The 16,192-nt window shown below is 41.6% G+C and overlaps 1 protein-coding gene across 1 annotated transcript in view; it reads right to left on the bottom strand.

The window, feature by feature from the left end:
• The window catches only part of LOC139744322 (UDP-N-acetylglucosamine--peptide N-acetylglucosaminyltransferase 110 kDa subunit-like), a 103,878-nt gene that overhangs the window by 28,535 nt on the left and 59,151 nt on the right, over positions 1 to 16,192 (bottom strand). Inside the window, exons 10-12 of the mRNA XM_071654764.1 lie at positions 10,811 to 10,964; positions 3,919 to 4,020; positions 2,048 to 2,227 (exon numbers count right to left, since the gene is read on the bottom strand). Coding sequence (XP_071510865.1) covers positions 2,048 to 2,227; positions 3,919 to 4,020; positions 10,811 to 10,964 — 436 coding nt within the window. The remainder of the gene's footprint in view (positions 1 to 2,047; positions 2,228 to 3,918; positions 4,021 to 10,810; positions 10,965 to 16,192) is intronic.

Raw genomic sequence — 16,192 nt, 5'->3', positions numbered from 1 at the left:
TCACAACATTACCTAAGCTTATTACCCCCTCCACCCCTCCTCGCATTATGCCCCTTGGAGCCCCCACGTTGGGGAACAGTGCCCATTTGCACAGATATATATTTTAGAACCCTGGCATTAGTCCCTCCTAAATTTGGTAAAAATTTGATCTTGCGTATTCAAGGATACAAATATGAAGACTGGTCTCAATTTAGTATCTCCCCCCCCCCCCCCCCCCCACACACACACACACACACCTGCAACTCAAACTACCATCACTAATCTAAATTACATCTAGTACTACTGTAGCTTATTGATTTCAGAGAAGATCGTAAAAATTCCTTAATTTGGGGGTTTTGTCACTCTCCCTCCCCCCCTCCCCCCCAACGCTTGGGCACTGTGCTCCAGGGGCCCCTCTCCCAGGTGGAGAATGGTGCCCATTTGTACAAAGATACCTATCACCCATGCAATAATAAATGCTAAGTTTCGGTGAACATTTGACCATGCACTCTCAAGAAGATAAAAATGTACAATCAAGGCTCCAATTGGACCCCCACCCCCAATCCACCATGAACAAACCTGTCACTACAGTCATCAGTGTACTTACAGTATTAACGTAGCTCCATCACTTCTAGTTCTAGATAAGAAGACTATTCAAGATTTCTTAGTTTCGGGGGGTTGGAGCCCTCCTGGGGACCCCCAGGAGGAGCATGGTGCCCATTCGAACATACCAAGATCCTGTCTCCAGAGGGATGCTACCTGCCAAGTTTTGGTGAAAATCCATCATAGTCTTTTCACAAATTGATGACAATGTACAATTCAGGCCCCCATTTGCTGGTTCCTTTTTTCCAATGTTTGTTAAAAATGAAGATCAGCCATTGCACTGTTACAAATTTCATTTGTAAAGGCAGCAGACAAATTGAAGAAAACTCATACCTTAAGACTCAACCACTTTTTAATTATCGAGGATGGTAAGCATTGTTATGGGCAAGAAAAAACGTAATACTTGATACGCGGAACTTAATGACGCTCTTTGGTATCAAATATTTGCTCAGAATACCGATTTGTCATTAACTGTGTAATTAAGTCCTCTCAGTGATGAATGCGCATTGATACGTATTTAAGACTTTCCCCACAAAAATGATTGCTGACATGGTAGTTAATGAAGTCCCAACTTAACCCTATTTCAACTGGGCTATTTGAGACCAAGTTTTTGCTGGGGGGGTCAATTTGACCCCCCCTTCAGATCTTGGCCGCCGATCGCGCAATCGCCGCAAAATTTTGCCTGAACATAGAGCCGGATGTCAACTACAAGATTACATGGTCATACAATAGAAAAACATTGATTTTATATTTTTCAATAAATTATGCAAATTTACGCATGAAATCATATTTTCACCTACAACTCCATCAAAAAGAATGAAGGATTGCTAAATTTTTGTGTCAGAGTTCCTCAAGACACATCAAACAATTTTCTTGTAAAATATAGCGCAATCAAAATCAGTTTCTTTTGTTTTTTATTGTTTTGTTAATTTCTTATGTATTTTACTGTTTTTTTGACCTTTTGTATTCAATTGTTTTTTTGCCAAAATTTGTTGCAGGCACTATTTCAAGCTTATCTACATTAAAATTGATTAATTTCAATGTTCAAAAGTTGAAATAATCTAATTTATATCAATTAAACAAAAAAACACAATTTGCATTGGATTTGCACACGAAATCATGAATTTGAGCTGTTTTCGGGTTGACACATGCATATGCAAAACATTGCATAACTTCAGAACGGTGTACCCAGACATCGCAAATTTGGTCTCAAAATATGCAGGAGACTTCAATGAAAAAAGTCACGAAAGGACGTGGCAAAATCTTTGCGCGTTGCAGAATCGTGGCGCGAAATGTCGGGGGGGGGGGGGTCAATTTGGCCCCCCCCGTTAAAATAGGGTTAAGCTTTCAGAATACCAATTCGCTAATAAGTGCTCATCAAATGCTAATTAAGCCCTCAGAACATGGCCCCTCGCTATTATCTTTCAAATAACTTTTTACCCTCTGGCACCAGTATTTCACCTACCTTCTCTAGGCAGAGGTTGCCATGCCTTGCAGCAATAGCTTGGCGGAAGCTGTGAGACAATGGGTACAACATGCTGTGGTGTGGATGAACAGAGGGGAGCCTATTCTTATCCAGCTGGTCAGCTACAATGGACACCAGTCTCTTCATCCTTGCTTCATAGTCCGTCCAGTCACACACAATCTTAGGGATTGCAGATACAGAAAGATTACATTACATTAGTAATAATGTGCAGATTACGTGCGGTTTTCTGTAGATTTCAGTCATTGTGCACAACCACGTATTCGCCCTATTTGGGGCCCTTTGCGTGCCTATGCGCTGAAAGTATGTGGTTTGTTAGTGATTTTTGCGTGATCTTTCCGTAGTTCTTGCGCAATTCATCAGTGATTTTCATTGCGTAAATCAGCGAAAAATTGTCGACGGACAAGCATGCACAACCAAATTTTATGCGTGATTCATGCGTTTACGCGACTTTTGGGCTGTGTGACCGAGCCCTTAGTTCACACTTTTCCAGTGTGTGCTTTCTTTCCAATATTAAGATAGGTTAGGAGAGTCCATTTGAATTGAGTTATACATCATTCTAAAGCTTAGAGTCTGCTCTTCCAGAATCTGCCCTAAACTTAAAATCCATATCTGGCGAGTTTTTGTTGGTTTTGTGATGCAGGTTCACATTTGCATCCGCGCACGTGTCAATTTCATGGATGGGGCCCTAGGATTTGGAACAGGGACAATTAGACACTGTGCATGCAGGAGCCACATGTTGGAATTGGTGAGAGCTGGTGAGAGCTTCCTGCCAGCACAATCTTGACGATCTCAAAGCTAAAGCTTCTTGTGGTCTCACGCTCAGCAAAACTACATGTTACTTCTCAAAATTCGAAAGAACTTTACCTCTGAACTATGGAGTTGCTCTGATTACTATTTTAGTTTATTTGTGATCAACAGTCATTTGTTTTCTGGTCGTAAAAGACATATAATGATTCCTTTATCGAACGCAAACTTCCGTTCACTGTAACCGAGCTAGAAACACAGTGCATGCATTTCACACATCGGCAACATGCACAGCTGGCATCAGTATGGATTATCGTTGTGGCAGATACTGACTGATTATGGTACAGGGTAAGGGAAACTGGAATTCATTTTACAAATTATGTTTTTGAATCCACAGAAAATCAACTCAAATGTTGTACATTACATGTAGCACCAGTTCGACCTTATAAAATTGGGTGTACTTTTGCATGTATGTCAGAACTTTGCTGCGATTCTGTTTTACCTGTATATAAGGCGCACCCCTAATTTTTCGTATTTCCAATGCCAAAAAAAGTGCGCTGTATACTCAGTACATGAGTTTTTACGGTACTTAAAAAATATGACTAGGCATTAAAAAAAAAAGAAACTAGAAATGTCGCTATGGCGACTGGTATGCCTCCACCATAAAGCATGATTCTCCTAACAGTTTGGTTTTCACGCCACATGGAGGAAATGTTCACTTTTATCTTTTCACTGTCAGCAGTGTGCAGCAAACTGGAAATCCACATTCTCTGTCTAGCTACCAACTGCGCATAACCAGTTCAGCTTTAATCTCCGTGTCATGGTCAGAAAGCATGCCATCTGGGACCTGTTTCATAAAGCTGTTCGTAAAGTTACCAACAACATACGAATGACTGGTGATCAGTTCTGATGTGCTATACTTATCAAAATTTCAATAATTCAGCACAAGAACTGATCACCAGTCGTTCGTAAGTTGTTAGTAACTTTACGAACAGCTTTATGAAACACCCCCCTGATCTTCTGTTAATACAACTTACTGAAAACCTTGTAATAAATTATATGAAACAATCATATATGTTACATATGTTTTATAAGCTATTACTTACTTGTAGACAATGTGCTAAGTTGCAGTAAGCATCAGGGAAATTTGGTTTCAACTTGAGAGCTGTTCGATAGGATTCAATTGCTTCTGGTATACTCCCCGAGTCCTGGAATTAAAAATAGAATAAATACATTTAAAGATACTTGTTCACTAAGCAAAATTAGAAAACTAACAAAATTGGAAATATCACTGAAGGTGATACGTACTCCCATCTAATACATCTGTACGGGTACACAGCCATAAAATAACAAACAGTGACATAAGTATTGTTACCATGGCAATGTACTACTTATGAAAAATGTCCTGCACAACTTCACATTGAGCTCATGTGAAAAAAATATATATTTCACTTGCTAACAAACAGAAGAAGAATTTCAGTAAAAGCATTTTCATGATTTTTTTTTTTTTTTTTGGGGGGGGGGCATAATGCACTGTGATGACGATCCATTTTCTTCTACACTCAAAAGGGATGGTACATTTTTGGTTGAGATGGGACTTGAGGTTTCAAATCTTTGTTTGATGATTTTTTTGAGGTAATGGGAAACCTCTTATGAAATATTTTATGTTTTTTTACATTCATGAAGTGGTTTCTAAGTATCTCGCAAAAAGTTAAAAGCTGACTACTATACCATCCCTTAACCCTATTCTAACTGGAGGGGTCAAATTTCGCGCCATGATTCCGCACAAGGCAAAGATTTTGCCGCGTCGTTTCATGACTTTTTTCATTGAAGTCTCCCGCATATTTTGAGACCAAATTTGCGACGTCCGGATACACCGTTCTGAAGTTACGCAATATTTTGCATATGCATGTCAACCCGAAAACAGCTCAAATTCATGATTTCGTGTGCAAATCCAATGCAAATTGTGTTTTTTTGTTTAATTGATATAAATTAGATTATTTCAACTTTTAAACATCAAAAGTAATCAATTCTAATGTAGATAAGCTTGAAATAGTGCCTGCAATGAATTTTGGCCAAAAAACAATAGAAAACAAAAGGTAAAAAAACAATAAAATACATCAGAAATAAAACTAGAAATGTTGCTACAGCGACTGGTTATACCCCCGCCAAACAACATTTCATAAGCTTTGGTCAAAAAACTGAGGAAATAGTTAAATCCGCAAGATCTTTCCTTGATCTTCTGCCATTAATATGCCGTTACCATGGCAACGTACTTTCGGGTACTGTCGAAAAATGCGTCTTGCACATCTACAACCAAAGGCACACATCTGTACCAAGTTTCATGGAAATTGGGCAAAAACTGAGGAAGTAGTTTGCAACACAAAATTTTCCATCATTTTGGCTCATAATATGTGAGCTGTTACCATGGCAACATACTTTTTGTCACTGTCAAGAAATGTGTCATGCTGACCTATATCCTAAGACAAACATTTAATATGAATTCCATGAGAATTGGAAGAACACTGATGAAGCAGTTTTGCCATGAAGCATTTTGCCCTATATTTTACCAATAACATGCCGTTACCATGGCAACGCACTTTTTGCCACTGCGGAAATATGTGTCTTGCACATTAACATATTCAGATGAACATCTGTACCTAATTTCATAAAAATTGATCAAAAACTGTGGGAGGAGTTCGCGACGCAAGATTTGTACCCATTTTTGCCCATAATATGCCGTTACCATGGCAACGTACTTTTGGGTACTGTCAAAAAATATGTCTTGCACATCTACAACCCAAGGCACACATCTGTGCCAAGTTTTATGGGAATCGGTTGAAAACTGAGGAAGTAGTTCGCGACGCAAGATTTGCAACGGACCGACCGCCCGACCGCCCGACCGCCCGCCCGCCCGACCGTCCGCTGATTCCTATATACCCCCTTCAAACTTCGTTTGGCGGGGGTATAAAAAAAACAACAACAAAAGAAACTGATTTTGATTGCGCTATTTTTTCCAAGAAAATTGTTTGATGTGTCTTGAGGAACTCTGACACAAAAATTTAGCAATCCTTCATTCTTTTTGATGGAGTTAGAGGTGAAAAGATGATTTCATGCATAAATTTGCATAATTAATTTATAAAAAAAATATGAAATCAACATTTTTCTATTGTATGACCATGTAATCGTGTAGTTGACATCAGGCTCTATGTTCAGGCAAAATTTTGCGGTGATCGCGCCATCGGCGGCCGAGATCTTAAAGGCGGTCAAATTGACCCCCCCCCCAGTAAAAACTTGGTCTCAAATAGCCCAGTTAGAATAAGGTTAAACACTTCATCCTGCACATCTCTGCATCAAGTTTAACAAGTGTACCACATTTGATTTGCACCACTTAAAAATTGTAAAAGTTCTATCTTCAAAGAATTCTCATTTGCGGCCATAATAGACTGTTACCATGGCAATGCAATTCACCGCTATTAAAGGACACCCAAACCCAAAGAGAAATGTGCGGATTGAGTGAAAAGCAGCAACATTAGTAGAACATACTAGTGAAAGTTTGAGGAAAATCGGACAATTGATGCAAAAGTTATGAATTTTTAAATTTTTGGTGTTGGAACTGCTGGATGAGGAGACTACTAGAGGTTATGTTATGTGTGTACAACAATATAAAGAAAATATGAAGGGAATTCCACAAAAATTCATTTTTCATGAAAATTACAGGGTTACACATTCCATCAACTTGATACCGACATATGTTAACCCTAACTAGGCTGGGCTATAAAAGGTAGATAATAGAACCGGGGGGGCTCCAAGGCCCCCCTCCAGATCTCAGCCGTCAACCGCGCTACTGCAACGAAAATTGGCACACACATTGCCTGTGACGTAATCTAAAATACTGTGAAGTTGATTTTTCAAAACAAATTATCATTTATGCTACATTATGCTAATTTATGCATAATGATGCATAAAATCAGACTATATGGTATAAATCTCTACACTAAGTGAAGCTCAAAATATGCACATTTTTGTGTAAATATTCTTTTTAGTGTCCTTAGCAAATGCAAGAGAAAATAAATCGTGCCATCAGGCACATTTCTCAAGTATTTTACTGTTTTTTAATTTCTTACATATTTCTTTGTTTTTTGGATGAAATTTATCCGCGACATTGTTCCAAACATGAAAATATGTTATTGATTGATTTTAATCAATAAAACCCCAAAATAATCATGCTTTTATGAAATTTGCCTGTGAGCCCAATTTGCATTGAAAGTGTACATGAATTCACGTTTTTGAGCAATTTTTGGTCTGACGTGCATGTACATATTTATGCCTAACTTCGGAACCGCAAATTTGGTGTCAAAAGATGCGGGAAACTTGAAAGAAACAAGAGACCCTGGGGTCTTGCGCTCACCCGAGTATCGCAAGTTCACCTTCCATGCATTCTTGCAGACTCTTACCTGATAACATTGGAAACTTGTGAGTGGGGGTAGCTTTGAGAGCTGGGGGCATGGTGCCCATTTGCATATTTCATCACACTGGTAAAAATACATGCCAAGGACACTGTCCTTTATAGAATGTTGGATTACGCAATTTTGAAAAAAAAAAAAAGAGAGACTTAAAGCCCTATCACTTTTGATTCTAGAGAAGAATATCATTGAATATTCCTTTAATAATTTAGGACATTTGGACCCCCTGGGGCCCCCAAGGAAACCATGGTGCCCATTCCAACACTTTGAGATCCTATCCCCCTAGGAATGATACTTGCCAAGTTTGGAGAAATCCATTATGTTGTTTTCAGCTAAAAGATGAAAATTTAGGTCCGCGTTTGGCCCCCCCCCCCCCCCCCCCCCCCCGACTCGGGGGAGGGGGGGGGGGGGCAACCCTGGATCTGCAATAAACAAACTTGGAACTACAGTCATCAATGTACAAACTCAAAGTAACTTTGCTTTATCACTTCTGGTTCTAGAGAAGAATTGTAAACATTCCTTAATGTTGGGCGGGGTGGGGGGGGGGGGGGGGGGGGAATAGGCCCCCTTCAGTCCCCCAAGGCGAGCATGGTGCCCTGTTGAACGAATTGAAATCTTAACCCCCTGGCATGCTACCTGTCAAGTTTGGTGAATATTCATCAAGGGGTTTTCGACAATTATGAACATGTACAATTTACATCACCATTTGGATCCATCCCACCCCACTCCCTTGGGTCCCAAGGGGGGGGGGGGGCACCCTTGATTCTGCCATGAACAAACGTGAAACAACAGTCATCAATATACTGACTCATTGTATTAACCCTATTTTAACTGGGGGGGGGGGTCAAATTGACCCCCCCTCGACATTTCGCACCATGATTCCGCAACGCTCAAAGATTTCGCCGCGTTGTTTCACGACTCTTTTCATTGAAGTCTCCCGCATATTTTGAGACCAAATTTGCGACGTCTGGGTACACCGTTCTGAAGTTATGTAATGTTTTGCATATGCATGTCAACCCAAACACAGCTCAAATTCATGATATCATGTGCAAATCCAATGCAAATTGTGTTTTTTTGGTTAGATTGATATAAATTGGATTATTTCAACTTTTAACCATTGAAATTAATCAATTCTAATGTAGATAAGCTTGAAAAAGAGCCTGCAACAAATTTTGGCAAAAAAAACCAATAGAAAACAAAAGGTCGAAAAAACACATAAGAAATTAACAAAACAATAAAAAAACAAAAGAAACCGATTTCGATTGTGCTATTTTTTTACAAGAAAATTGTTCAATGTGTCTTGAGGAACTCTGACACAAAAATTTAGCAATCCTTCAGTAATTTTAATGGAGTTATAGGTGAAAATATGATTTCATGCGTAAAATTGCATAATTTACTAAAAATAGAAAATCAAAATTTTTCTATTGTATGACCATGTAATCTTGTAGTTGATACCCGGCTCTATGTTCAGGCAAAATTTAGCGGCGATTGCGTGATCGGCGGCCGAGATCTGAAGGGGGGGGGGGGGGGGGGGGGGGGTCAAATTGACCCCCCCCCCCCCAGTAAAAAGTTGGTCTCAAATAGCCCAGTTAAAATATGGTTAACTTAGCGCAATCACTTCTGGTTCTAGAGAAAATCTTTAAAGAGTCCTTACTGGGGGGTGGGGTGGGTTGGCCCCCCCCCCCCCCCCCCCCGGGGGGGGGGGGGGGGCCCAGGTGGGGCATGGTGCCCGTTTGATGGAATTGAGATTCTATCCCCCTCAGAAGTCTACCTGCCAAGTTTGGTGAAAATTCGTGAGGTTTTCAAGAAAAAGCTGAAAATTTATAATTTAGGCCCCAATTTAGGCCCCTTGGGGCCTCCAGGTGGGGCATGGTGCCCATTTGATGGAAATGAGATTCTATACCCATAGGGATGCTACCTGCCAAGTTTGGTGAAAATTCATTGAGGCGTTTTCAAGAAAAATATGAAAATGTACAATTTGGGCCCCATTAGGACCCCTCCCAACCCCCCCCCGGGTCCCAAGGAGGGCAACCCTGATTCTGCCATGAACAAACAGTCATCAATGTACTAACTCATAGTATTAACTTAGCTCTATCACTTCTGGTTCTAGAGAAGAAGATTTTTAAAGATTCCTTAATTTTGGGGGGTTGGGGCCCCTCTGGGGCCCCCCAGGTGGGGTATGATACCCACTTGAACAAATTGAGATCCTATCCCCCTAGGGATGCTACCTGCCAAGTTTGGTGAAAAATGGTCAAGGGGTTTTCAAGAAGAAGATGAAAATGTAAAAAGTTACGCACGACGCACAACGGAAACTGGACGAAGAGCGATCGCAATAGCTTAAAAAGTCATGAAACATGGCGATACATTGCGCAGAACATTGAGGGGGGCCCTAGGGGGAGCATGGAGCCCAGATGAACAAATGGAGATTCTAACCCCCTAGGCATGCTACCTGCCAAGTTTGGTGAAAATTCATCTCAGGGGTTTTGACATATGTGACGCGCTACAACAAAATGATCCTAAAGTCGGGCGAGGTCGATTATTTGAAAATTGCATGACGCAATTCCCGAATCTTTCTGCTTTAAATTGATATATACCACATCTTATAAAAATAATCGGCTGCGGAGTTATCGATGTTTAAAAGAGAGCATGTCGAGACGTCTGGGAAATCACTGTTTCGAGAAAAGCGCCCTAAAAGTTCTCCTTGCGATGCAATCACGATCAAGGGACACGCAAGTCAGTATTCACCTCCGGACAATAGAAGGTAAGCCCTAGCAACCTCCGAAATGCTCATTCAAACACAGCGTCGGCGGTCTCCTCACCGACCAATCAGCGACCAGGATGGCAGGAGAAGCGGCTGGGCATAGCGCACCCCGCCACCACGCACCAGTCGACTGGGGAGTGTGCGAGCTTCACGCTTCAGTTAGCGGCAAGCAGCAAACTGACCAATGAGATCGCTCTGGTCGTTGTTAGGGGCGGAGCCTATCTGTAGCGCTCAATCCAAATGTTCGAACCAGTTTCTGCTTCGTTGAAACGCCAAAAAACATGGCCCAGAAAACGCTATTTTTTGGTCTTTCCTTTCATCATTTTGCTTCAAAGTTTCGACAGATGATAGAAGACATGTCAGACTCCAATAATATGTCAAATTCAGAAAATCGTAAGTTTTGACCAATTTTGATGCTTTGACTTCAAACTCGGTTTTTACGGCTTCGACCGTGTGCGACTTTAGGACCATTTTGTTGTAGCGGGTCACATATAAACATGTACAATTGAAGTCCCCATTTGGACCCATCTTACCCCCCCCCCCCCCCCAATATTTACACTCTTGGAATAAGAGCGCAAGACAAAACATATGTATTTTTTATACAGAAAATACAGAGCAATGAACACCAGAATACACGAGACTGAAAGTAATTCCAAAGAGTATGCATGACTGCCTGCCTTTCATCTGGTAATGACCATTCAGTGAATATTGGAACCATGCAATGGCTCAGTGAAGATATTCCCTTTGCATTTGTATTATCTCTCAACACACCTTGTGTACAGATGCTAGATTGCTATGTGCATCTGCAAATGCCGGATTTATCTGGATGGCCCTGGTGTAGCACTGCAGTGCTCCCTGGATATCCTGCATTTCCTTCAGGGTGTTTCCCATGTTGGAGTAGGCATCTGCAAATGTTGGTGATATTCTGCAGCAAAGAAGAGATGTGTTGAGGGTACAGACAGCTCACTGTAACTCACCCTAAAATGCCAGTTTTTTACAACAATTTACTATGGCCACTGCTTAGCAAATCAGCCCTGCCTATGATGATGAAAGACTATTCCAATTTTAGGCCTACTTAAACAGTAGTCTACTTAAAAAATTAGTCTGATAAGAAAGAGTAAAATATTACAAGTTAATGGGCCATTAACGATCGCCCCGACACTGTACAAGCATGCTAACCTGGAAACATTGAACTGCACATTACTTGAATATGAGAACATTCTGAAGCAAATAATTTTCATACAACAATAGATATATAATATACTTTTAAATGAATCCCACAACGATTGGAACAATCATCCCCCAGCATTCCCACTGATTCCCGCTGATCAGTTACCAGCCATCCCCTTTAATAATCAGGCTATGCTAAAACTGGAGGGGGGCAGATCCCAACCCCCTCATCTCGGCCATCAGTGGTGGGACCGCATCAAAATTTGGCACATGTGACACCCACGTTTGGTTTGTATCTGTATTTCAACATATTCAACAATTGTATATACCAAACTAGAAATGTCGCTATGGCGACTGGTATGCCTCCGCCATAATGCATGATTCTCCCAAAAGGTGTATAAATGTAGTACAATCTCTTCACAATGTGTGATGACAGTTTCACACAACTGGCAAAATATTGAAATGACAGGTTTGTCAGAAATGTCTTGACTGTTCACTTTCCTTGCACTTGACCCTTAACCTTTGACCCTCTGGCAGAAAATTTCCCAGAGATTATCTCCATAAGGTAATACATGTATATGTGATATTAAGTTTTAAAAATACATTGCATTGCATATATACTAGTAGTAGTATATGAGGGAAATAGTGAAATTTTGAGGAGTTGACCTTGACCTTTGACCCCTATTAACCCATGACCCCTAAATTCTCCTTGCCAGTCAGTACATGCGTATGTACCAAGCTCCATGAAGATACACTGAACTATTTGCGAGAAAAGGGAAATTGTAACATTTTCACCTGACCTTTGACCTTTTGACCTTATGACATGAAACTCTCTCCGGAGAATCTTTAAGCAGTAGTACATGTCTACACTAAGTTTCAAGAAAATACCTTCGGGCATTGCATAGATATGGGGGAAATAGCAACATTTTTAGCAAGTTTTACCAAGTTGGTGAAAGTTGCTTCATCCAGTTTTGAGTTATCACGTAAACAGATAAATTTTAGGATTTGACCTTGATCTTTGACCTCTGTCCGATTTCACTCAAAACCTTATCAAATAATACATCATCCCTGGACAAAGTTTGGTGAAATTTTCTTGATCCAGTCTAGCGCTATCGCGTAAACGGATACAATTTCACGATTTGACCTTGACCTTTGGCCTTTAGCCGATTTCACGATTTGACCTTGACCTTTGGCCTTTAGCCGATTTCACCCAAAATCTCATCGAGTAATTGCCCCATCATACTTTATACTTGGACCAAGTTTGGTAACATTCCAGGCAATATTACTCCAGTTATCGCATGAACGAATGCAGTTAGCATATTCCTGCGTGCTTTGGCAGAGAGATCACACCAAGGAAATTCAAAGTCTTTTGTTATGATAATGAGTTTGGCATACCAGTCCCCATAAATAGCGCGTATTCCCACTATTCGACATCTTTTCTTCGTGTGTTCGGCAGAGAGTTAGTTTGCACAGTGCAGGGAGGTGAGCACCTCCCTGCACAGTGCAACTGCACATTAAAAGCTTCGCTTACTAATCTTTTTCGACGTGTGACAAACCTGATACAGAAGACAACGCTTCACAGCCACCGGTAACGGGGCTGTAGGTCAGGTAGAGCTGCAGTCTAATTTTTTGGCACAGAGTAGTGAGATTGATTTACTGAGCACTTTGTGGAGTCAATCAGCCAGAATTCTGCAACCACTCACCTGCTCAGCCACGACCCGAAGGCGGAGTTCGAGAGCAAAGTGCAGGCAGCACAGCCCGTGGGAGGCAGTGCAAATGCCGCGCTCATAGAGCTGGAAGCAGACAATTTGTGTGAAGGCCCTGAGGAATTCGGCCCAGCAGTTTCTGATGGATTGACAGCTGACAAGGCAGTCACATTGCCCCCGTGAAAGGAGAGCGTGGAAAAGAGAATCCATGCACTACTGTACATGACACCCTCGACGCCCACTTTCAGTGTCGAGTGCACCGAGAGTCGAGAAGCAGAATGTGCACCACGATCCCCGGGAAAACTGTCCAGCTGACAGTAGTGCAAAAGCTGCAAAAGACGGTGATTCAGTTAATGTTCACTTTAGTAAATGCTAAAATCACCCGGGAGCTGCAGACAGCAGCTAGGGAGCAACGGTCAGTCAATTCAGCGCCTGTCGCTTGACTGGCGGTCGACGGAGTTACTCTGTGCGGTGACATCTCGTGTGAGATGAACATGAGACCCGAGAGGAGCTCAAACTTGCTTTCAATTAAAAGTACAGGGGCATAATAATTTATGCAGTAGATCGATCTCCGTAGGGAAAACGCTATTTGGGAAAGACTTGCAAACAACCCTGAAGAATGTTGGTGAGTCCTCCCTCGTGGGCCAAAAAGTCACTTTCTCCGACCGACCGCGTCGTCGGGCGTTCGGTAGCAGGCGGATGGAACATACCGTCACATTTTCCAGCAACACACCTTCTAATGTAGAAAAACTACTAAGTCCCCGTTTACATGCGGGACTCTTCAGATTTTTCAAAGAGATGGCACTAATCTGGAATTCTCTTTCATTGTTCCAGAAAGGGGCAACATCAGAAATTTCCCCAGGGGAAGTTTCATTTCTGTCCACTATATTCACAGTTCCAAAGAAAACTGGGGATCTCAGACCCTTCATTAATTTGAAAAATCTGAACTCGTTCGTTCAGTATGAGCATTTCAAGATGGAAACTTCGAAATGTTAAAGAAATCCTAATCAATGCAATCCGACTACTTACCGTCACTGGATCTCAAGGATGCATTTTTTTCCCATTCGTATTCAGGAAGATTATCAAAAGTATTTGTTCTACGTGGAATGGTCGTTTTTATTGTTTTACTTGCTTGCCTTCTGGGTTAAGTTCAGCGCCAAGGGTATTTACTAAAGTAATGAAACCCGTTATTGCTTCTCTGAGAAGTAGAGGCATGAGAATAATGATTTATTTGGACGATATTTTAATTTTTTGCCCGCTCTAAAGAGGAGAGTATTGCTAACACGAACTGTGTCATTGATTTGATGACATCATTGGGATTGTCATTAATTTTGGGAAGTCACTAAATCTCCCCTACGACATCTCTGACCTATTCAGGCTTTAATTTGGTGGCAAGCCATCTAGACGAAAAAATTGACAAGATAAGGAATCCTGGGCATCCTATTTTGTTGTCTCCCTCGACAAAAATTCGAGATTTAGCAAAGTTTATTGGTTTCTTCTTCATTTGATCCCGTACCGACGGGTTGTTGGCACTATCGTGTTCTAGAGTCGTGCAAAACCAAAGCACTGCAAGAGTCAGGTGGTAATTTTAATGCATCCCTTTAATTCAATAAACAATAATGCCACTGAAGAAATTCGTTGGTGGCTTTCCTTGCCATGCAAGGAATTTGGGTCCTGCATCGACATTCTTGTCATCCATTGACAATTCGTACAGATACCAGCATCTCCGGGTGGGGTGCACTCTGTGTGAATGATAATTCCTTTGCTCAAGGTGTCTGGTCTAGAGAGGAAGCTAATTTGCATATCAATGCACTAGAATTACTGGCTATTCCTTGAGGTACTGTAAAACGAGAAATGTTCGCGTGCATTTTAATTTCGCGAATTTCGCGAGCGTGAAGATTCGCAAAATTAAAATGCACGCGAAAGTTCTTTTGTACACTATATGCATTGAATGCCAGTGGTAGTTCGTGAAAATTTCATGCCGCAAAAAAGGCCATCAGCTCCAATTTCCGAAAAATTCATGCCGCGAATATATCATGTTTTACAGTATTGCCTCCCTGTGCGACACCTCCCATAACCAACACATTCATATTAAGTCAGATAACAGTGCAGCTGTCAGTTACGTCAGGAAAATGGGTGGTAGTATTCCATTACTTAATAAGTTGTCACATGACATTTGGGCGTGGTCGCTGGGTCGCTACTGTTGGCTATCTGCTTCCCACTTGGCTGGTGTTCCTCATATAGAAGCAGATAATTAATCTATCTCGGAGAGATATGAAGAAGGAAATTAGTCTTCATCCTGATATACATCTTCGTTGCTCTCGTCTATACCTTCCTTCAGACCCGAGATTGATCTTTTCGCATCCAGTGCCAATAGGAAGTTGGTTAAGTACTTGTTCTTGGGAACAAGACCCCTAAGGCTATCGATGCCTTTTCAATATCATGGGAATTTTTACTTTCCTACTATGTTTCCTCCACTTTGCCTACTTTCCAGGGTCCTTCCCAAGTCCGCAGGGACAATATTAACTGCCAGAGAGCAGTCTCGATTACCCCTTTTGTGGAGGACACGATCGTGGCGCCCGCTCACCCGCGATCCTGATAGCCCCACCCCTCCTACCAAGGGACTGCCTGGTTCCCCTTCCCATTCCAATGCCCGTGCTGAGGTTACTCGCCTGACCCAGGGAGATATCTCTTCCCACCTCCCTGCCTGACCTAGCTCAGCGAACGTTGGCGGGCATCAGGAATTTCAGAGCACACTTCCGAGCTCATCACAAATTCTTGGCGCAAAAACACCAACAAACAGTATAACTCAGCTTGAAAGCAGTGGATTAGTTGATGCCGCAAACAATTGCTTGATCCATTTACTTCATCTATCACCAATATCGTAATATTTTTGTCTGACCAGCATGTGTTAGTGAAAATACAGTAAAGTAGACTCGTATCGATCAGCCTTGTCATCTGTGCTGCCCTCTCCTGACAGGTTTCCCGTTGGAAAGCACTCATTTGCCATACTACCTGTGGTCGCAACTTCCATGACGTAACTCCTTAACTGTCTGGCTTCATGCCTTAAGATATATATGACCGCTCCGAATGAACGACTGTTGATAAGTTTTCTGCTCTGTGCCATGTTAGTGGAAACGGACGTTGAGTGATTGTGTGAATGTTTGGATACTGCCTCGGATACTCTAAAAAGATGTCGAATAGTGGGAATACGCGCTATCTATGGGGACTGGGGTGCCAAACTCATTATCATAACAAAAGACTTTGAATTTCCTTG

This window comes from Diadema antillarum, unplaced genomic scaffold (genome assembly GCF_040938485.1).
Source record: "Diadema antillarum isolate AM-2024a unplaced genomic scaffold, OU_Dant_1.0 seq00001158_RagTag, whole genome shotgun sequence".
NCBI classification, from domain to species: domain Eukaryota; kingdom Metazoa; phylum Echinodermata; class Echinoidea; order Diadematoida; family Diadematidae; genus Diadema; species Diadema antillarum.
Note: the sequence above shows the minus strand (reverse complement) of the source record. Positions and strands in the feature narration are given on the sequence as shown.